This window comes from Podarcis filfolensis, assembly GCF_964270895.1.
Source record: "Podarcis filfolensis genome assembly, chromosome: 2".
In the NCBI taxonomy this organism is placed as follows: Eukaryota; Metazoa; Chordata; class Lepidosauria; order Squamata; family Lacertidae; genus Podarcis; species Podarcis filfolensis.
In genome coordinates, this window is record NC_139605.1 from 4,176,702 (window position 1) to 4,199,280 (window position 22,579).

Below are 22,579 nucleotides of genomic sequence, written 5' to 3' on the forward strand. Positions count from 1 at the left end.
GGTACCTCGCAAGACGAACGACTCGGAAGACGAAAAACTCGCTAAACAAAAGCATTTTTCCTTTTTTTAGCCGCTTCGCAAGATGCATTTCCTTATGGGCTTGCTTCGCAAGACGGAACGAAAACGTCTTGCAAGTTTGTTTCTGTTTTCTAAAAACCGCTACAAAACTGTAACTTCGAGGAGCAACTCTTAGCACGCGGTGCGGTAGCCTTTTTTGAGGTTTTAGAAGCACTTTGTTGCCTTTTGCAGCTTTTTAAAAACTGCGTCGGAAGCTGCGCTTCGCAAGACGAAAAAACCGCAAGACGATAAAACTCGCAGAATGAATTAATTTCATCTTGCGGGGCACCACTGTAATAATAAAATTTATTTATACCCTTAACCGAATTAAAAGCACAATAAAACATCAAACATTTAAAACTTCCCTAAACAGGGCTGCCTTCAGATATCTTCTAAAAGTCAGGTAGTTGTTTATTTCCTTGACATCTGATGGGAGGGCGTTCCACCTCTAAGTAATGGGTGTTGGACATGCATGTGGGTTAATCTTTTCTGAATTCCTTGAAGACCAGCAAGAAATATGGGCACTTCTAACTTGGTGTGATGTCATTATGGTATCTCTATTATATACAAGCTTTGATGGAATATAAAGAGTCTTTTCACACTCCCAACATTTATGTGATTTCCCTCCCTGTATTTCTTTTTTTTTTTTGGATGATAATTAAAATGTGTCCACCACCTAAATCTTTTCCCACACTACAACCATTTGTCTGGTTTCTCTCCTCTGTGTTTTTTCTGATGAGCAAGATGAGAGTTGCAAGTAAACCTCCTTCCACATTCAAAACATGCATGCAGTTTCACCCCAATGAGAATTTTTTGATGTGTACTAAGGCTTGAACTCTGGCTGAAGGTTTTTCCACACACAAAGCACTTAGATGGCTTCTCCCTTGTATGGATCCTGTGATGGTAAGTAAGTTCTGTGTTAGTACAGAAACTCTTTCCACATGTCTAACAATTAACTGGTTGCTTCCCTTATGGATTCGCTCATGCACAGTAAGGTGTGAACTCTTTCTGAAGCTCTTTCCACATTCCAAGCATTTATATGGCTTCTCCTGTGTGTGGGTTCTCTTATGTGAAGTAAAGTGAGATCCACAAGCAAAGCTTTTTCCACTCAGAACAGGTATATGGTTTCTCCCCTGTGTGAATTTTTTGATGTACTGTAAGGCTCGATCTGTGAGTGAAGCTCTTTCCACACTCAAAACATGGATACAGCTTGTCCTCTCTGTGAGTTTTTTGATGTGATGTAAGGCTTGTACCCTGGCTGAAGCTCTTTCTGCACTCAAAGCACTTATATGGCTTCTCTCCTGTATGGATTCTGTGATGGTGAACAAGGTATGTGCAGTTACTAAAGCTCCTTCCACATGTCACACATTCATGTGGTTTTTTCCCTGTGGATTCGCTCATGCACAGTAAGATGTGAACTCTGGCTGAAGCTCTTTCCACATTCCAAGCATTTATATGGTTTCTCCCCTGTGTGGGTTCTCTTATGTGAGATAAAGTGAGATCCATGAGCAAAGCTTTTTCCACACTCAGAACAGGTATACGGTTTCTCCCCTGTGTGAATTTTTTGATGCGATGAAAGGTTTGAGCCATGAGTGAAGCTCTTTCCACACTCAAAACAGGTATACAGTTTCTCCCCTGTGTGAATTCTTTGATGATTTCGAAGTTTTACGCTTGTAGTGAACCTCTTTCCACATTCAATACATGCATGCAGTTTCTCCCCACTGTGAATTTTTCGATGTGTACTAAGGCTTGAACTCTGGCTGAAGGTTTTACCACACTCAAAGCACTTATATGGCTTCTCCCCTGTATGGATTCTGCGATGGCTAACAAGGGATGTGCAGTTACTAAAGCTCTTTCCACATGCCACACATTTATATGGTTTTTCCCCTGTATGGATTCGCTCATGCACAGTAAGGTGTGAACTCTGAGTAAAGCTCTTCCCACACTCAAAGCATTTATATGGTTTCTCCCCTGTGTGGGTTCTCTTATGTGAAGTAAGGTTAGCACTGCGAGCAAAGCTCCTTCCGCACTCAAAACATTTATAAGATTTCTCTCCTGTGTGAATTCTTTGATGCGATGTAAGACTTGAGCTGGAACCAAAGCTCATTCCGCACTCCAAACATTTATACGGCTTCTCTCCTGTGTGGATTTTTTGATGAACAAGAAGACCTTGGCTTAGACGGAAGCTCTTTCCACAGTCAAAACAGGTATACGGTTTCTCCCCCGTGTGAATTTTTTGATGAGATACAAGGCGTGAGCTGTAAGTGAAGCTTTTCCCACACTCAAAACAGGTATGTGGTTTCTCCCTGCTGTGGATTGTTTGATGTGATTTAAGGCCTCTTCTGTGAATGAAGCTCCTTCCACACTCAAAGCAGCTAAGTGGTTTCTCCTCGCTGTGGACTTCCTGATGCTTTCTAAGGTATGAGTAACAACTGAAACTCTTTCCACATTCTAGGCATTCGTAGGATTCCTGTCCTGCATGAATTCTTTTATGTGATTTTAGGCCTGAGCTGTCACTGAAGTTCTTTCCACACACCAAGCATTTACATGGTTTCTCCTCTGTGTGGATTCTGCAGTGTGAGTTGAAGCTAGATTTACTTTTGAATGTTTTGCCACACAAAGGTCTCCCATTTGTTCTCTTCCCCTTCTGATGTTTTTCCTGGACGGGGATTTGATGGCCATTATCAGTCTGCGTTAGAAGGCCTTTATTCCTCCCATTTTCTTCTAGATTTTTCATCTGTGATCTTGTTTCCTCTTTACCTTGAAAGGTCCTTCCTTTGACTTCATTCTTGGTTCTTTCTGATGAGCCCCAAGAATGATGACTGTCGTTTTCATCACCTGCTAAAATTAAGGGAAGATTACAATTAAAAGTGTAATCCAAATTACAATCCTAGTGAAATTTCTGCAACATCTGATCATGTTGATGATGATGATAATAATAATAATATTCATATCCCGCACATCTGGCTGGGTTTCTGCAGTCACTCTGGGCGGCTTACAGCATATTTATAACATAGTAAAACATCAAACATTACAAATGTCCTGGTACACGGCTGCCTTCAGATGTCTTCTAAAAGTTATGTTGTTCTTTATCTCCTTGACACCTGAAGGGAGCGCATTCCACAGGGACAGCGCCACTACCGAGAAGGCCTTTTGTCTGGTTCTCTGTTACTTCCCTTCTTGCAGTGAGGGAACCAGAAGAAGACCCTGGGAGCTGGACCTCAGCGTCTGGGGTTGAGCGAGATGCTCCTTTGGGTCTACAAGGCCAAGCTGTTTAGAGCTTTAAAGTCAGCACCAACACTTTGAATTGCACTTGGAAACATACTGGGAGTCAATGTAGTTCCTTTAAGACCTGTGTTATATGGTCCCGGCGGCCGCTCCCAGTCACCAGTCTAGTGGGAGAGGGCATTCAGGGGCGATTGTGTAAATAGCCTGTGTCAAACCCCCTCCCCCAGAGCTGTTTGGAATCCCACTGGATTCATCAGCCTCTGATAGCAGACCTTCCTTACAGGTCCCCCGCCTCTGCGGAGGGAAAAAGTTGCTGACATCCTAAATTTCAACAGGAAGTGATCTGACCATGACAAGGGATTAATGTCAATGTCCTCCACCTTTAAATCACCCTCTTCCTGCCCAATCGAGAAAACAAGGTCTAGAGTGTGGTCTGCCATGTGTGTTGGGCCGGTGACAGGTTGGGACAGCCCCATGGTTGTCATGGCAGCCATAAAGTCCTGAGCCACCCCAGAGCCGCCTGCCTCGGCATGGATGTTGAAGTCTCCCTGAACTAGCAGTCTGGGAGTCCCTAACACTGCCTCTGAGACCAGCTCTGTCAGCTCAGGCAGAGAGACTGCTGGGCAGCGAGGCAGGTGGTAAACCAGTAGAATCCCTAATCTGTTCCGATTGCCCAACGCCAGAGACGCACACGCTAGATTCACATACCCCGAACTGGACAGGGAGCCTGGAGACAGAGAATCTCTATATACCACAGTAACTCCCCCTCCCCAACCCTTGATTCTGGCCTGATGCTGCACTGAGTGGGCAAAGCTGGGTGAGACCAACCCCACCCTGTTCACCCACCCAGGTTTCAGTGATACACACCAGATCAGCTTCCTCATCCATAATCAGATCATGGATGACGGAGATTTTATTCTGGGTGGACCTGGCATTCAGCAGTAGCAGTCGGAGACCCAAGGGCTGGCTGATATGACAACCACAATTCCACAGGATGGGGGGCAGGGCGGGCCTGGCACACAGTACAGCCACTCACTACCTGTGCTGTGTGCCCTTTACCCGGGCTGCCCCTCCTCCCACACCATACCTCCCCCTACCCAGAACCCCTGAAATTGGGCCTCCCTCTGCTCCTCCCATCCCAGACACACCCCACAAAATGCCCTTATAACTGTTAAAAACAGTTTAAACACTAAAAAACAAAAACAAACCCAATTCAAAAGCATATAAAAAACAGGCTCTCAGCAGGGTGGTTTCTTTTATCTCTCACAGCCCAGAGCTCTGGCCCTTTTTTTGCCAGATTGCTTTCCCACAGCCAACATCCCTCCATGTCCCCATCTCCATTCCCTGGAACTCACCAGATCTCTCTGAGGGTCCTGGGAGAGAACAGTCAGAGGTTGTGGGGAGGGATGCAGGAGGCAGCCTGACCAGGTCAACCGTCCATCTTCCTCCTTCCATCCTCGCTAGGTTTGCAGGACTAGTCTCTTCCATCCTTCCTGAGGAGCTCAGAAGCTGCAGGTTCCTGGGAGGGAGATAGAGGCAAAGGCAACCTCAGAGGCCCTGCAGCCATTTTCCCACCCAAAACATTTTGCTGGTGAATGATAACCCAGCCTAGGTGTGGTGCTCCCACCTCCAGTTTCCATGGTAAAAGAGGGACCCCTTCCTCCTGGACCCCACCATGCGAGGCAGTGGCGTAGCGTGGGGGGTGCAGGGGGGGCGGGCCGCACCGGGCGCAACATCTGGGGTTAGGGCAAATCCATGGGTTAGGGGGCGCAAATCCACGGGTTAGGGGGCGCAAATTACTTGCCTTGCCCCGGGTGCTGACAACCCACGCTACGCCACTGATGCGAGGAAAGTGGAGTCATGCCTGAAAGAGGATCTTCTTCCCACCACCATTAAAAACATCCCTTCCCTTTTTTGCCAACCTGGAGCTGTGACACGGCTGCCTCCCTCTGTTCCTCCTCGTCCTGCACCCCCACTTGAGGGGAAGGGGCTGTAGTTCGAGGGCAGAGCATCTTCTCAGCAGGCAGGAAGCCCCAGATTCAGTCCCCAAGCAGGGCTGAGACTCCGCGTCTGAAAACCCAGAAGAGCAATTGCTGCCGGTCCGTGTCGACAATAGTAGCCCAGGTGGAGCAAGGGTATGTGTAGGCAGCTCACTGCGCTTGGAGCCCCCAGTTCTGCTGCAGCAGTTGCTGGTGGTGAGAAACTAATGACATTTTAGGGCCAGTGGTTCTCCTCTTCCCATCCTTAAAGTCGTCCCTCCTCCATCTCTCCCAACACCTTGGTACCTTCCTAGGGCTGGTCTGCTATACAGAGAGAGTGCGCCCTCCTTGGGGGCTTTCCTCCTGAACCCCCCCAGACAGGAAAGGCATCGAAGATAAAAGAGCCCATGCCGTGTAGAGCTGAAATGAGTTTACTTACCCCTCTTTTTCCAAAACATAAATGTCTCCCTCCTTCTCTTCCCAGAGCCATCCTGCCCAGTGGCGTAGCGTGGGTTGTCAGAACCCGGGGCAAGGCAAGTAATTTGCACCCCTAACCCGTGGATTTGCGCCCCTAACCTGTGGATTTGCGCCCCCTAACCCTAACCCCCAGATGTTGCGCCCGGTGCGGCCAGCCCCCCCTGCACCCCCCACGCTACGCCACTGATCCTGCCTCCTTTCCTTTTGGGGGTGGGGTGGGTTTCATAGCCCACCCTAAAACTGCCTCTTCCCCCGCCTTTCCTTCTTGCCGTGCTCTCCTCCTGGGGCGCCCCTGGAGCCCTTAAAGCTCATTTGCACTCATAGCATAATTTGCACTCATAGCAGCTCTTGGGGGGTTGAATTGGGGGTGCAACCCCACGCATGCGCCCTCCCACCGCTGCCCCTTTGCAAAACTGCCCTCTCCTGGAGGGCTTCTCTCCTGCGAAGCAGCTGCTCTGACACGGGAGCCCCCCCCCCCCCCCAAAAAAAATCTCCCTCTTTTTCCTACTTTGCAGAAGGCACAGTCTTTGGCACTGCAGACTCTCCTTCCTTGCAGATTTTCAAATGTGACAAACGGAGGAGGAAGTGACGCTTCCCTAATCGCTGCCTTTAACCCTTGAAGAGCCAGTGTCTCTCCCCCCCCACCCAAACTGTATAGTGCTGGGGATATTGCGGATTCTGCCTATGGGGACCCCACAAAGCGCCCCCCCTCTCTTGGAGGGCACGCTCTCCTTTTCTTCCTGCATTTCCAGGGCGGTGGGATTTGCATTCTGCAGAGGGTCTGCTCCAAGGTTCATGTGAGACAGCTGTGGCATAGTGGTTAGAGTATCCCTCTTGATATTAAGGTGGGACACTTCATAGCCCTGATATTTACTGCGAAATTCAAAAGGAGGAGGAAAAACAAGTGTTTTTCCCCCAACCCTGATTAGGAAAAATAAACACACACCCCTCCAGACGTTCTAAGGCTGTTTTCTGTAGTTTCAAAATTTTGGTGTCGGGAGAACCATCTCACAGCCTCGCCCACCTCACAGGGTTGCTGTGAAGATAAAAAAAGGGGGGCCGGGCACACACAGCCCCTGTCAAGGAGAATGCTTTAATTTCCTTTAAAAAAAAAATATTGGTTTTTCCACAATTGTATACATTTAACATAACCGTTTCAAACATTAAAATGAAGGGACAGGATACCTAAATCCTGTCTGTGAAATCACCCCAGGCCTCAAAACTGTCCAAAACTCCTTTTGTCTTCTAAAAATCCAAAACAGCTTTTCTCTCTTTGTCTTTGCTTATTCTCACAAGATGCTGTACATAGGCAAAATGTTACTTTTAAAGGCTAACGAATAGGCTCTGTTCATAGCAGGCCTGAGAAACTGAATCTTATCTCATTCTAGTTGCAACACATCTGAACAAGCTGAACACAAGGCTTCTCAAACCCGCCCCCCTGCTTTCCTGGGAAGAGTCCACAATAGTCCCAAGACAGCTTTCTGTACATGCTCAGGAAACACATCAGGGGCAGGACTCTGGAAGAAGGAGGAGAAAGGGGGAGGGATCTGGAATGGGTATATATGCTTGTGCACATGATTGTGAATTTCGTGCATGCTTTTTGTGACTTATCACACTTGCTCCTTCTACCAGTTCATGGATGGTAGAAATAAAAGCCTTTTCTCCGAAACTATTCCTTGAGTGTCTGTTGACTCCCACTTCCCTTTCCCGGGCGCAATATTTTTCCCACCCAAGGGCAAAGCCTCACAAGGCTACAAAAATACAAGGTTCTTTTGAACCCTTGGTCCCCTTCCCTCCATGCAGTGCCAGATTTACATATAAGCTAAACAAGCTATAGCTTAGGGCCCCCCCATATACTTCTTCTTAATTGTATTTCACTATTAATTTACTTCTTAATTGTATTTCAGTTCAACAATTACAGTGGTACCTCGGGTTACATACACTTCAGGTTACAGACTCCACTAACCCAGAAATAGTACCTCCGGTTAAGAACTTTGCTTCAGGATGAGAACAGAAATCGTGCTCCGGAGACGCGGCGGCAGCAGGAGGCCCCATTAGCTAAAGTGGTGCTTCAGGTTAAGAACAGTTTCAGGTTAAGAACAGACCTCCAGAACGAATTAAATACTTAACCTGAGGTACCACTGTACTTTGATAAAATAAAATAAAAAAATTCCTTCCAGTAGCACCTTAGAGACCAATAAGTTTGTTATTGGTATGAGCTTTCGTGTGCATGCACACATACAAATAACAAACTTAGATTAAATTAAGTCTTTAGTTCACTCACACTTTCACCTTTTTAACCCAACCCCCCCCCCCGAAATTCAAAATAATGTTCCAATACGTGATAAGTTTTTCTTTTACAGTGGTAGCTCGGGTTAATTACTTAATTCGTTCTGGAGGTCCGTTCTTAACCTGAAACTGTTCTTAACCTGAAGCGCCACTTTAGCTAATGGGGCCTCCCGCTGCTGCCACGCCGCCGGAGCACAATTTCTGTTCTCATCCTGAAGCAAAGTTCTTAACCCGAGGTAATATTTATGGGTTAGTGGAGTCTGTAACCTGAAGCGTATGTAACCTGAAGAGTATGTAACCCGAGGTACCACGGTATATTATCGACTTCCCACCCCATTTTCCATGACGTTTCTCTTTTCCACCCTTTGCTTGTGCCCTATCTAAAATAGCCCAGATTAAAGGCAAGGAAGGCTGAGAGCTTAAAAAACCTGGGTGGGGGGAGTAGGATGGGGGGGTTAAGACCTGTTTGGCGTGCTGGTTCCAGAAGGTAAGGATGGCCAGGTGGGGGCATCGCAAGGGGCTGTCCGGAGTATACCGTATTTTTCGCCCTATAGGACGCACTTTTCCCCCTCCAAAAATGAAGGGGAAATCTGAGTGCGTACTATGGGACGAATACAGGCTTTCGCTGAAGCTTGGAGAGCGAGAGGGGTCGGTGCACACCGACCCCTCTCGCTCTCCGGGCTTCAGGAAGACATCAGCAAGCCTGGGGAGCCCGCGGGAGTTCCCGCAGGGCTCCCTAGGCTGCGGACAGCAGCCTGCCGCCTGGCGCGTGTGCGCCCTGAAGCAGAGCGCCCCGTGCGCCGGCGCCCTGAAGCAGAGCGCCCCGCACTTTGGGCAGACATCGGTCAGCCCCACAAGCTCGGGGGACAGCGGGGAGGCGGAGCGCCGCCATACCGCTGTTCCCCGACCTGGTTTGGTTTCCCCGATGTAGGGATATCGCGGAGAGTGGGGGGTGGGGTCCGGAAGGAGCACATTCCCCCACCCGCAGGCAGCATCAGTCTGCTTGCACGCGTGACCCTGGGGTGCGAAACATTCTCCCCCTCACGGAAACGTCTGAGGACATCGTGGCCTGTATCTAACCTCTTTTGCGGTCTCAGAAGCCCGCCGTGCCCTGTCTGTAACCTCTGTCCTTTGAGACCTTTGTCTCTTTCTAGAAATACATTATGCAAGGGAAAAGTGACGTGTGGAAACAAGTGCCAAAATAACTTTGTGCCACCCATCGATCTCGGGATTGGAAGATTTGTAAAGGTCACAGCCCAAAACGTATCTGCTTGATTTTGCATGTGTGTATCAATAAAAGAGCTACTGCGGGCTTTGGCAATTAGCGTGCACCTGCATTGCTCGCTTGCTGATCAACACCTGTCTCGTGCCTTCACTTCACCCCGACCTGGTTTTTTGGGGGGAAATAAAGGAAATTTCCCCCCTTTATTTCCCCCCCAAAAAACTAGGTGCGTCCTATGGGATGGAGCGTCCTATGGCACGAAAAATACGGTATGTGATTTAAACTTCACACACTATCACCCAAATGCAACCCCTGCAAAAGCTGTGTGTTGACTGTACACCCCATATAATAGTTTATTGCCACAACCAGTTGGGAGGTTACATCGGGGTCTCCTGAGCATGAGAGAGGAGGAGCTGCCGGTCATTGAAGCCCTGCCTGGTCTCCTCCTGACAATGCGATGCACGACATCAGACACACGTGATGCGCACCAGGTGCATGAGGTCACACGCGTGACGGGCACCCTCAATATTGAGCTCAAAATGGTGTCTCTGCTAGAAGGGCATGGTAGCTCCCATATCGCTTACTTACGCTGCTTTGTATCCTACTTGTGTACCTTTGCCTGGCTGAAATGTGTCCTGGAACTCTAACATTGCCACATACTTGCCTAAGAGTTAGGGTTGCCATATTTCAAAATCCAGAGCTTTTTTTGGCCGTGGGTCGCCATACGTCCAGACATATGGCCATCCTAGCCTAAGTGGAAGGATGGAGGAGTGCACGTAGAAACTAGGCTGCATTCCCATTATTCTGTCAAATTTTACCTCTGGAACTGCCTGCCACTGGCTTGTGGGCCCCCGAAGTTTGCCCAGAAGGGAATGCAGCCCGCAGTCTGAAAAAGACTACCAACCCCTGCTGTCAAACAAAACAAAACAAAAACAATTTAATAATGTTTAGAAGCAGCTACTCCATGTCAGGGGGTTATATTTGAATAAATCCTAAGTGAATATTTTGGTCATGACCCTTATGAAGGTGCTTCATCGGCTAAAGGCCAAGCTCACCTTTCATCCTCACAGTGACCCGCATTAAGGCCAGACAGCCACTTCTGTGAAGTCCTGTAAACAAGGTTTCTTCTACTTCTGCACCTGCGTCTCAAGTCCTACAGGGGCTGCAATGCAATCATTCTCCTCCATGTCATCATTCTTATTCTTGGAATAGCTTCAGGGAATTGCACAAGTGTTGCCTGTGAGACCAGTCAGCTAAACATGAGAACCAAGGGGAAGGGGGAGACAATTTCTTGCCTGAAAAGTTTGATGCATAAAATATCCCCTGTGCTAAAGAGAGCCTGTCTTCTGAACATCCTTGTCCCCTGACTGATAATGATATTGTTTGAGAACCTGATTGCTACAGAATACATGCAACCCCCACACATAAACCCTCCAACATTTCTCTGATGTAAATAGAGAGGCCCTATTAAATAATAACAACAATGATGATATTTATACATACATACATACATACATACATACATACATACATACGGGACACGGGTGGCACTGTGGGTTAAACCACAGAGCCTAGGACTTGCCGATCAGAAGGTCGGCGGTTCGAATCCCCGCGACAGGGTGAGCTCCCGTTGCTCAGTCCCTGCTCCTGCCAACCTAGCAGTTCGAAAGCACAAAGTGCAAGTAGATAAATAGATACTGCTCTGGCGGGAAGGTAAACGGCGTTTCCGTGCACTGCTCTGGTTCGCCAGAAGCGGCTTAGTCATGCTGGCCACATGACCCGGAAGCTGTACGCCGGCTCCCTCGGCCATAAAGTGAGATGAGCACTGCAACCCCAGAGTCGGTCACGACTGGACCTAACGGTCAGGGGCCCCTTTACCTTTACCTTTACCTTTACCTTTACCTACCTACCTACCTACCTACCTACCTACATACATACATAGGGATGCGGGTGGCGCTGTGGGTTAAACCACAGAGCCTAGGACTTGCCGATCAGAAGGTCGGTGGTTTGAATCCCCGTGACGGAGTGAGCTCCTGTTGCTCGGTCCCTGCTCCTGCCAACCTAGCAGTTCAAAAGCACGTCAAAGTGCAAGTAGATAAATAGGTACCGCTCCGGTGTGAAGGTAAATGGTGTTTCTGTGCACTGCTCTGGTTTCATCAGAAGCGGCTTGGTCATGCTGGCCACATGACCTGGAAAAACTGACTGCGGACAAATGTAGGCTCCCTCGGCCAATAAAGCGAGATGAGTGCCGCAACCCCAGAGTCGTCCGCGACTGGACCTAATGGTCAGGGGTCCCTTTACCTTTACATACATACATACATACGCCAACCACCCATCAGACTGGGTTTCCCCAGCTCCTATGTGCAGCTTCCAACACATATAAAAACACAATGAAGCATTAAACATAAAAAAACTTCTCTATACAGATGTTTTCTAAAGGTTGTATAGTTTCTTATCTCCTTGGCTCAGGGGTTGCATAACTCCAGATCCTCCAACATAGGGATGTCCTAAGGAAAAGTGGGACATTCCTGGATCAAATTAGAAACCGCGGCAGCTTCTGTAAATTCGGGACTGTCACTGGAAAATAGGGACACTTGGTGGGTCTGATACACCTTTTAAAGAGGCTGATGAATGTATAAATTGTCTTTTGGGTGGGTTGTGTTGTTGCAAGGAAAAATGCCTTAATTCTTGTATCGAGCCAAAAAGACACAAGAGATTGAAGAGGATGAAGAATCCTGGTGGCTAAGTACTGGAAAGGGAATCAGTTACCCACTAGGGGAGAGTGGCTATGTAAGATCTCAGAATACTTAGAATTAGCCAAATTGACAGATATAATAAGACAAAAACCAAAAAGTGAAGTTAAAAAAGAATGGGAGTGCCTAAATGAATACCTCAAAAGTCAAGGTTCGAGGGCAGAAATCTGGCTGAGTCTGGAATAACCTTGTGAAGTGAAAGGATATGAAAGAAGGAATTATATCTAGATGTTAGGATAGAGAGGATAAAGAAAACAGGAAAACAGGAAGACAGAATGAGAGATAAAGGAGGTGCTGTGGGATTGGTGGAAGTCAATGTTTTGTCGTTGTTTTAGTGTTTATAATATTAACTTGTAAGATATGGATTTGTTTGTTTGTTTTGTTGTTGTTGTTGTTGTCTTTTTTAGTTTTTGAATGTTGATTTTTGTGTGTTGTGTATCGTTATCTTTTGATATCTTTCGTGTTGTTCTTGTTGTGTGGAAATTACTAATAAAATTCATTTTTTAAAAAAAGAAGAGGATGAATTCCAACATTGTTTATTGCAAAGCAATAGGTTACAATAGGATAGCCCTGCAAAAGTTGCAACCGCGCCCAGTGGTATTTATAAAGTTTCAAACAAAGCAGTCCAGTTTCCACCAATCATATACATCGTTACCTTATTTAAATTGTTAGACCAATCATATGCATAAGCATTGGCTGTTTCTGCTGACTAAGCTCTGATTCCCACCGTGTTCTGCTATGACCTTGCATGAATACATTTTGTTTAGTGTGCATGTTGTGAACCTGTGTTACGTGTGGCCATTTGCACCATGTAGCAGCTTACATTCTAGCTTTGTGCTGTATCTTTGTGATTTACATATTAGCTGTATTTCTACCCCAATTGGGGGGGGGGCAACTTGCAAAATCAGCAGTTTCTTAAAGTGACAGGCTACCATAACTTTTCTATTAGAAGCACACTCAAGGATTTACAGCGGTACACATTATCACATTTATTGTAGCCATTTGGGCCACTCCCACAATGCGACCTCTCTATGTGGTCATCTCATTGTTTAAATAAACCCCCAATAAACCTAAATGTTGTTTTCTGAGTGGATTGTGATAGTGGACAGCCAGATATAGTTGCCTCAGACTTCAGAGATCTAAGCTGGCCAGGGCGGCCTTGCCAGGGACCAACTGCTTGAGTTTTGTTTGAGTTTATAACTTTATTTTAACAATGAAAAAAAAAAGGCAAAGGACCCCTCAAAGGACCCCTGGATGGTTAAGCCCAGTCAAAGGCAACTATGGCGTGTGGCGCTCATCTGCTTTGAGGGTGAGGGAGCCGGTGTTTGTCCACAGACAGCTTTTTGGGTCACGTTGCCAGCATGACTAGACAGCTTCTGGCGCAACAGAACACTGTGACGGAAGCCAGAGCGCACGGAAATGCTGTTTACCTTCCCACTGCAGCGGTATGCACTTATCTACTTGCACTGGTGTGCTTTCAAACTGCTAGGTTGGCAGAAGCTGGGACACCACCATCAAGCGGATTCGAACCGCCGACCTTAGAATCAGCAAGCCCAAGAGGCTCAGTGGTTCAGACCACAATGCCACCCGCATCCCTTATTCTAACAAGACTGCCACCCTGAGCCTCAGACAAGCTCTGCATGGGCCTGAACTCCTCTACTATTGCCGGATGCCTAAAGATATGTAACGAAGGTGCCAGGCAAGTCACATTGGGGAGAGCATTCCACCAGTGGAATCAAATGTGAATCAGGCTATGATGAAACCATGCACGTTCAACATTAAGCCTAAAGGGTGTGTGGCTGCTGGAGTCATTCTGTATTCATTTTCATCATTTATGATTTATGCAAAATAAAGAGAGATTGAACTTCAAGGAGCTATATTCTACAGACAACTACATAGCTAGCATTACTGTTGTGCTCATCATCAACTGTCAAAACAAAATACAGTGGTACCTTGGTTCTCAAATGGCTCCTACGGGACCGCCTCTCCTGGTATGTCCCACAGAGAAATTTACGGTCTGCAAATAAAAACATCCTGAAGATCCCAGGCCACAGAGAGGTTAGGCTGGCCTCAACTAGAGCCAGGGCTTTCTCGGCCGCGGCTCCAATCTGGTGGAATGCTCTGTCACAAGAGACTAGGGCCCTGCGGGACCTGACATCTTTCCGCAGGGCCTGCAAGACAGAGCTGTTCCACCAGGCCTTTGGTCAGGGCGCAGCCTGACCCCCTCCTCTGGCAATCTGCACAGAATTTTGCTTAATGGTTGCCATAAATTTGATTTTAATTTGATTTTAATTAATTTTATAATGAATGTTTTTAGAATGTTGGATTATTTTGATTGTTGTTAGCCGCCCTGAGCCCAGCTTCGGCTGGGGAGGGCGGGATATAAATAAAATTTATTATTATTATTATTATTATTGGCTCCCGGACAAATCGGCTCCCGAACGCCACAAACCTGGAAGTAAGTGTTCCAGTTTGTGAACATTTTTTGGAAGCCAGATGTCCGACATGGCTTCCACGGCTTCTGATTGAGTGCAGGAAGCTCCTGCAGCCAATTGGAAGCTGCACCTTCATTTTCGAACGGTTCCAGGATTTGAACGGACTCCTGGAACAGATTAAGTTTGACTACCAAGGTACCACTGTACTTTAAGAATTAGATGCCATCTTTACTTTTTGTCGTCAGGTGCTCCTTTGTATTCAGATCAGGCCTGAGTACAATAATGTAGCACTTGGGAATGAAGATGCAGCCCAGAAGCCCAGCACTGGAGGCCAACATAGAGAAGACCTGCACGGCTACCATGTATTTCCCCTTGGTGCTCAGGTAGGTGGGCACAAAGGACACCCAAACACTGCAGAAGACTAGCATGCTGAAGGTGATCAGCTTGGCTTCATTAAAGGCCCCAGGCAGCTTCCTGGCTAGGAAAGCCACCGTGAAGCAGATGGCAGCCAGGAAGCCCATGTAGCCAAGGACAGTGTAAAACATGGCAACAGATCCTTCATTGCATAGAAGGATGATCTTTCCAGCTTGGGAGTGCATGTCAGAATCTGGGAATGAGGGAGAGATACCTAGCCAGATGGTGCAGATGACAACTTGGACACTGGAACAGGAAATGACAATGGAGTTGGCCAGACTCCTCCCTAGCCATCTCCTCGCTCTGTTCCCTGGCTTTGTTGCCAGGAAGGCCAGAACCACAGTGATGGTTTTTGCCAGAACAGAAGAGACGGCAACCGAGAAGATGATGCTGAAGGCTGTTTGTCGGAGAAGGCAGGTCACTTTCCTTGGCCTCCCAATAAAGAGGAAGGAGGAGAAAAAGGAAAGTAGAAGGGAGAAGAGGAGGATATAGGAGAGGTCTCGGTTGTTGGCTTTCACTATGGGAGTCTCCCTGTATTTAACGAGGATTCCTAACACAATGCCTGTTGTTAAAGACAAGAATACGGTAACAGAAGTTAAGGTGATCCCCAATTGTTCTTTATAAGCCAGGAAGGTGATAATCTTGGGGACACATTGATCTTGGTCCTTGTTTGGACGCTGATCTTCTGGGCATTTGATACAATGGTCTGCATCTGAAGGGGGGAAAGAGTGGCTTCAGCATCATGTACAACCAAACAATATATCCTATTACTTTTTTTGGGGGAAAGAGTCTTATGGGGGAGGTGACACCTGTTTATTAGGGAAGGGGAAGCAAAATTCTTTATAAATGCTCAGAAATGTTTTTAGAATCTTCACTGAAAGTCTCTCTGAGTGATTCTTCACCCTATTTATATTCTCCTAAGGAATTTCCTAACCTTCGATTCACTCACCTTCCTCAGTGGAGATCATCCCTTCCGCACATGGAGCACAAGCATAGCAGCAAAGTGGTTGTCCTTCTTGAACCACCTTGGTATAGCCCGGCAGACAGCTTTTGGTACACCTGGAGAGAGGCACAGCCTAGCCATGCAGAAAAGAAGGTTCATCAAGGGTGAAGTGTTAGTAGCATCTGTGCCTATGGAGTACTGAAGGGGATCTCACTGAGTCCATGTGCTTTTTTTCAGGGAAGCACTTTTGATGCAAAACAGCATGGAAGTGAAACGTCTTTGTGTCAGGAGCTCAGCCTGCACTCGAGTAGGATCCTGGTAGAGACACATGCCCGACTGGCATGTTCTCTCCCTCCTGGTCGATTGTTCGGGAGCTTCAAAAGCTTTCTTCAGCCTGAACATCACAGCGACCGATGCCAACCGACACTGGCACACTTAGGGATCCGCAGAGTTTGCGCAGTTGCGTAACAGACCTCAGCAACTCAGCATTTTGGCTAATCTACTTTATTTACATATAAACACACATGGAGAATGGCAACATGGCTCCCTCTCTCTCTAGCATCAGACAGCAAAGAGAAAAAGAAGAAAGGACAAACTTCACGGAACACAGTAACACAAACATCCTGTCTCCGTCACTTCCCACTCTGTGGAGTCAAAACATATCACATCATGTGAAAGACAAAAATCCCATGACTGCAATCATGAAGCAGGAATTCTAACACTTTGGTGTATATGCTTGCTTGTCTCAACATTTATATCTATTGTTTCTAAAGAAACTTATGCTCAAGGCAATGGACAGAATAGGCAAAAACAATATAACAATGGCAGAATAATAGCACAAAACAAAATGCTGCAATGAAACACACTGATAAAGAGCAGAAATTAAATATACCATCACCTGATGATGCTAACTAAAAAACTGTCTCCTGAATTATTATTATTATTAGTTCTGGGTCCCAGGAAAGAAGGGGAAGATGAAACTATCATGGGATGTCACTACATTGTGGTAAAGGGCCTTTCTCTTCTACCACTATATTAATACTGTGACTATTGTTACTACAGTGGTACCTCGGGTTAAGAACTTAATTCGTTCTGGAGGTCCGTTCTTAACCTGAAAGTGTTCTTAGCCTGAGGTACTACTTTAGCTAATGGGGCCTCCCGCTGCTGCCACACCACCGCCACACAATTTCTGTTCTCATCCTGAAGCAAAGTTCTTAACCCGAGGTACTATTTCTGGGTTAGTGGAGTTTGTAACCTGAAGCATCTGTAACCTGAGGTACCACTGTAGTAACATTATTATTTTTTTTTTATAATATTTTTATTTTTTCCATATAAACACAACATACATAAACATACAAAGACAAAAACAGAACAAAAAAAAAAATGTATCATTTCATATCCTAATTTCTTATACCTTTCTTCCCCGACTTCCTCATGCCTCCCTTTTCTGTATTCCAAATTCTTATCGATTGTTCAGCAACTCTTCCCTTATTTTAATTTAAATTTAGACTAATCTTCCTTATTCTCCTTGTCTTAACCATAGCTAATAGTAACCATTTACTTTCCAGTCCAACATCATTCTAACTTTCATTAATTTTGTAATATTTCTTTAAATAGTCTTTAAATTTTTTCCATTCTTCTTGCGCTGCTTCTCTTCCCTGGTTTCGGATTCTGCTCGTCATTTCTGCCAGGCCCATGTAGTCTATCACCTTCATCTGCCATTCTTCCAGTGTGGGTAGCTCTTGCGTCTTCCAGTACTCACTGTAGTAACATTAACACCACCTTTCTCCCAATTAACTAAAAAAGAAAACTATTATATCCACCCCTAAAAAGAACCTTGTGTGCTATGCTAGGCGGAGATACTATAACTAGCCCAAGGTCACGCAGTGATGTTCATTTTGGCTGAGCAGGGATTTGAACTATGATTTCCCAAGTTCTATCCCCTACACAATTATGCCCTACTAAGTACTAATTGGATTTTAATATTTGTCATGTGACATAAGGAGTCTCATACCTTGTTAAACTGTTGGGGCCAGACAATGGCTTTTGCGTTAATGGTAAACTTTACGTCAGGGGAGGTGCTCCTCTCTATGCTCCCAATTTTCCCTCTAACACGAGACGTATTGGGAAACATAATCCAGTTCTCAATATTGTAGTTGCCTGGCAGCTCTCCATTCTCATCCAAATATAGCCTGCCCATTGAAGTATTCAGAAATGGAATTTCTCTTAAAAAAAGGTGGAGCTGAAATGGAAAGGATACAGTAGCATTAAGGAAATATAAATCTATACTGACTATCTCAGCATTGCTCACTTTGAGCTGTTATGAATTGGGGCCAAGGGTTGGGTCTTCCCAATTTCAGCAGCACCCTGTGGAAGCCCAAAATTTGGTGCCTCTCACTTCTCACCTTCCATTCTGTGTGTGCCCGGCACAGGGGAACCAGTTACATTGCCCCAAATCTGCCTCTGATAGCTCAACTAAACTATATGCCTTTTTCAGGCATTCTATTTATTTAAACATTTTTAGACCACATTTTATATAAAATCACAAATCTTTTTACACAATAAGTTCATTACACAAAAGAAAGGTTAGATCTTGATATAACACATTTAGCATTTAGATCTTTTTGTATTTTTGTATTATATTATCTGTAGTTGTTTTGTTTCAAAAACTGATTTGAGCTGTATTTTATTATCTTGTTTTACTGTATCGAGAACTGTCCTGTGCTCTTTTGACAAATAGCTGTATATAAATGTTTAAGGTCTGTATATAAATGTTTGAGGTCCAGCACCAAGGGCCTTCTGGCGGTTCCCTCACTGTGAGAAGCCAAGTTACAGGGAACCAGGCATAGGGCCTTCTCGGTAGTAGCACCTGCCCTGTGGAACGCCCTCCCACCAGATGTCAAAGAGAACAACACCTACCAGACTTTTAGAAGACATCTGAAGGCAGCCCTCTTTAGGGAAATTTTTAATGTTTGATGCATTACTGTATTTTAATATTGTGTTGGAAGCCACCCAGAGTGGCTGGGGAAGCCCAGCCAGATGGGTGGGGTATAAATAATAAATTATTATTATTATAAATATAAATTTACTTGGGCACGGTGGAGGAAGCATTGCACTGGGAAGAGAGTTCCCATATAAGCATAATGAGCAATTATTATTTTTTTACCTCTATCAGGAGCCTCACGAATTGGATTTGCCTCAGAAATGGGTCTCACTTGTAAATTTGATGTCACATTTTGGGGCAATGTACTGCAGTTTGCAGAAAGGGGGAGAAAATACCTGCCATGGCTGTAGCCTTTGATGTTCCAACCTGTCTCCTCCACCAGCCACCAACATCCACTTTGATCTAGCTGAATATGCAGCATGTAAGGCATTTGCCACAGCTTGGACATTGAAGTAATTGATGTAGCTGTTTTGAGACAGGGCTCTCTGCAGCTCCTCTTCAGGCACCATCTCCAGTTTCTTGTTCTCTGTGCATCTTCTCCAACCTTTCACAGCCAGCACATGTTTTGAATATGAACAATGAAACGCTTTCTGCCAGAAGTGATGTAGAATATAGGAAGATGGGTTATAGTAGTCACGCTTAGTCCTTTTCCCCAACTTCATTATGAAGGACAAAGACCCATGGATGTACTGGAATAAATCAGGAGGATAAGATAAAAACACATTGATGTCCTTTAAACCTATTGTGATCCAGACTTTTGGCCCAATTTGTTCCCCAAGTGCTGCTTGTAGTGTCATGATTGGGAGCCACCCCATGCGAGTATTTTCATAGTAAACAAATACACCCAGTTGTCTCCATAGGACAAAGGGTTCATTCAAACTGAACATTTGATGTGGATTCTTTTCTGGAATTCTTTTTGATAGAGCAATGCAAATCCCATTACTGATCATTAGAGATGTCAAGCCACTGATAAATCTTTCTGCATCATCGTTCTCTGGAGCTAAGAGGCCAATCCATGTCCATCTGAAATGCAGGAGCAACTTGATAATACCCAAGTCTTGACTTTCTTCTTTGGGGACCATTCGGTACAGAAAAGGGAACTGAGTTTTATCATCAAGAACTTGAGGAACCAACCCATAACTGATCTAGCAAGGAAAGGAAAAGATTAGTGTTTCATTTTGCTTCCAGGATAAAGACCAGATATTTATTAACCTGAAATGATAAATATCTAACAACATTTGTGCTGGCTGTGACAAATTGGAGTTGTAGTCCACAAAATCTGGATGATACCGGGTTGGTGAGGGCTGGATTTTGGGGGAAAAAGACCCCTGAACTTTTCCATACTTTTCTCAATTTTTGATGCTCTTTCTTATCATTCCCTTCATACCTGTGGGATTTTGTAGATGCCTGACATGGCAGAAATCTCTTTTGAGAGTGTAGAGTCGACCCCCTCCAGAACAGCCAGAAGGTTATTCCATTTCCTGCACTTATAGTTGGGAATGTTGCTCCTGCCACCTGCAACCAGGTCTAGCATGGCATCAGAAGTGATCCTGGCATCAAAATAGTTCTCATAGAGGTTGTAGCCCAGGGTGATGTTGGGTAAGAACTGGGTATTGTGGTTTATCTCTTGGATGGTGAACAAGAACGACAAGATGTGCCAGTGGAACCTATATGATGGACTGCAAAAATTGAAGCAATTAAAAACCGTCAAACTGCTTATCAGCATTTAATGAAAAAAAAAAGTCACACCTAAGGGGCTATTTAGGCAATATGAATCTCATAATTGCTGACCCCAAAATAATTGTCTTCATGTTGGTGGCAGAGTGTGAGAGGGACTTATCCTTTTTGTAAGGTGAAAACTCAGAGACCACTTAAGAATAAAAATGGGGAAATTCATGCTTCCTTGCAGAAGAGGAAAAGAACACAGTCTTGAAAAAAGAAAATTAATAACTTTTTTTTGGAAGACTCGTGAAATTTCCACAAAGGCTGCAGTTTATTTCTTAGTCTTTGTTGTTTCAAAGGGCTGTTTCGTAAGTTCCACTTTGTTAAAATAGAGAACTTTGTCCATACTCTAGAAGGGGAATAAGGCTGCAACCCCAAATCCATATACTTGGCAGGAAGCTTTATTCAATCAATTGGACTTAGGACTCGTTCATACTTCTGTCTGTCCTGGTCCACCCGCTTACAATCTAATGATACAAAAGGAAAGGGGGTTAGGAGGGGGGCGGAAAGCTTTCATTTAGCTAAACAGGAGTTTAAAATAAGCTTCTGGGCTAGGAAGGAAGACCTCCCACATTCAAATCCTGGCAGCTACTTGCCTGTAGCAGCCACTCCACCACCCATCGGCCAGAGCTATCATTCAATGTGTCATTTTGATCTGTGATAAGGTTGAATTGCATTCTAGCATTACATCCTTCAAAAGGCATCATGGCACAGACAGATGACTTCACCAGGGATGACCAAGGGAACCAGAAAATAAAATGGGTGGGAATATTAGAACACCAGCTGTTCTTTGACTGCAACTCCCATCTGCCCCAGTCAGCATGCAGTGGACAACCTTGGAATCTCAAATGTCAGTGGCACCCTGTGCAATGCCAAATTTTGGTGCCCCTCCACCTCTCACACTCCATCCTGACCAGCGGTTGAGGCATCCAAACTGGTTGTGTGCTCCCCTAAATCTGCCTCTGCAGCATGGCCAATGTTCAAGGATAACGAAATATCATCCCCCAACAATATCTGGATTGCTACAGGTTCCCCTTTCCAGGCTATTTCCTTGGTAAACAGGAAACATTGGAGGCAGAGAAGCATAACCTGCACATAATTACTTACACATGAAACCTGGCGAATGGAGGCTGGGAAAAGTTGTATGGTTGCTGTTCAGAGAAATATTTTGGAGATATGATCCCACTAATGAGGAAGTCTCCTGGCCGGTAATAATTGTGTGCTTCATTTTCTTCCCTGATCAGATTCAAGGGGCATTTTGTCTTTAGGTCTCCAAAGACTCCATGGGGCATCAGCAGAAGAAGTAGCAACAGAAGCAGCAAGGATCTCATTCTGGCTCTGCTTCCTTACACGTTTCTTGTGAGTGGATCCTCTCACCTCCTGAACCAGCTAATCAGAAGAAGACAGAACGTCTTGCAAAACCAAAGCTGCACCACCAATATGGGTGGTGTTCAGCTATGGCTTCAGAGCCATTGGACTTCACGTAGTATTTCCCACATCCCTTCTGCCAGTTCTCACTAATGTATCTCTGACACAGGAGATGTTCTGTGTGCCACATTACCAAGGCTCAGTAAGTAACATCACACCGATCTTGATTCTGATGTTTAGACAGTTTCCCAAAATGTCTCTTGAGCTTTGGCAAGAATGAGGATAGATCACTATGATTTTCATAATGATAAGGGGAATAAGGTTCACTTCTGTAATATACTGGAGCCCTTGTGTGGCTTGAGGGGCAGGTGCAAAGGTGTTGAAAAACATGTCTGCAAGAAAGCACAGATGTTTATCCAAAATTTGACATGAGTTGAAGGTTGGGGGAGTTGGCCTGGACTTTGATGGTGAGGATCTGGACATTCTGATGGAGGATACCAGAGGTCATTCTAATTTGGTGTTCTGCTTCCCACAGTAGCCAAGACCCTGAGATCCTTTTTACACATACACCTGGCAAGCCAGGTGTCCCCCACCTTATATTTGTAACCTTACATTTGTCCCTATTGAAATTCATTTTGTTAGGTTGGGCCTAGTTCTCCAATTTGTTAAGGTCATCTTGAATCCCGATTCTGTCTTCTGTGGCATTAGCTACCCTTGCCCTACTCTTAAATTCCTGAATCATATCTCC

General features: G+C 45.4%; 2 protein-coding genes across 2 annotated transcripts; both read right to left on the minus strand.

Annotated features, from left to right (window-relative positions):
• Nucleotides 1-708: 708 nt before the first annotated feature.
• On the minus strand, nucleotides 709-6,301 carry LOC310756809 (uncharacterized protein). The gene is made up of 3 exons (XM_083601609.1): nucleotides 6,250-6,301; nucleotides 4,641-4,804; nucleotides 709-2,898 (listed from the first exon to the last, which is right to left on the minus strand). Exons 2-3 carry the CDS (start codon nucleotides 4,771-4,773, stop codon nucleotides 1,427-1,429), a joined length of 1,605 nt encoding a protein of 534 aa, XP_083457735.1. The 5' UTR covers nucleotides 4,774-4,804; nucleotides 6,250-6,301; the 3' UTR covers nucleotides 709-1,426.
• Nucleotides 6,302-14,655: 8,354 nt separating this feature from the next.
• On the minus strand, nucleotides 14,656-21,794 carry LOC310758077 (vomeronasal type-2 receptor 26-like; the record flags this gene model as incomplete). The annotated part of the gene is made up of 6 exons (XM_083604015.1): nucleotides 14,656-15,566; nucleotides 15,804-15,930; nucleotides 17,812-18,039; nucleotides 19,077-19,886; nucleotides 20,129-20,420; nucleotides 21,571-21,794. The coding sequence occupies 6 exons, from the start codon at nucleotides 21,792-21,794 to the stop codon at nucleotides 14,656-14,658; spliced, it is 2,592 nt and encodes an 863-aa protein (XP_083460141.1).
• Nucleotides 21,795-22,579: the final 785 nt, after the last annotated feature.

Coding starts and splice junctions, on each gene's coding strand:
- LOC310756809 (XM_083601609.1), bottom strand. CDS start 4,773: ATGGAAGAGACTAGTCCTGCAAACCTAGCGAGGATGGAAGGAGGAAGA. Junction 2,899..4,640: donor AGGACCCTCAGAGAGATCTG/GTGAGTTCCAGG, acceptor CCTTAATTTTAG/CAGGTGATGAAAACGACAGT.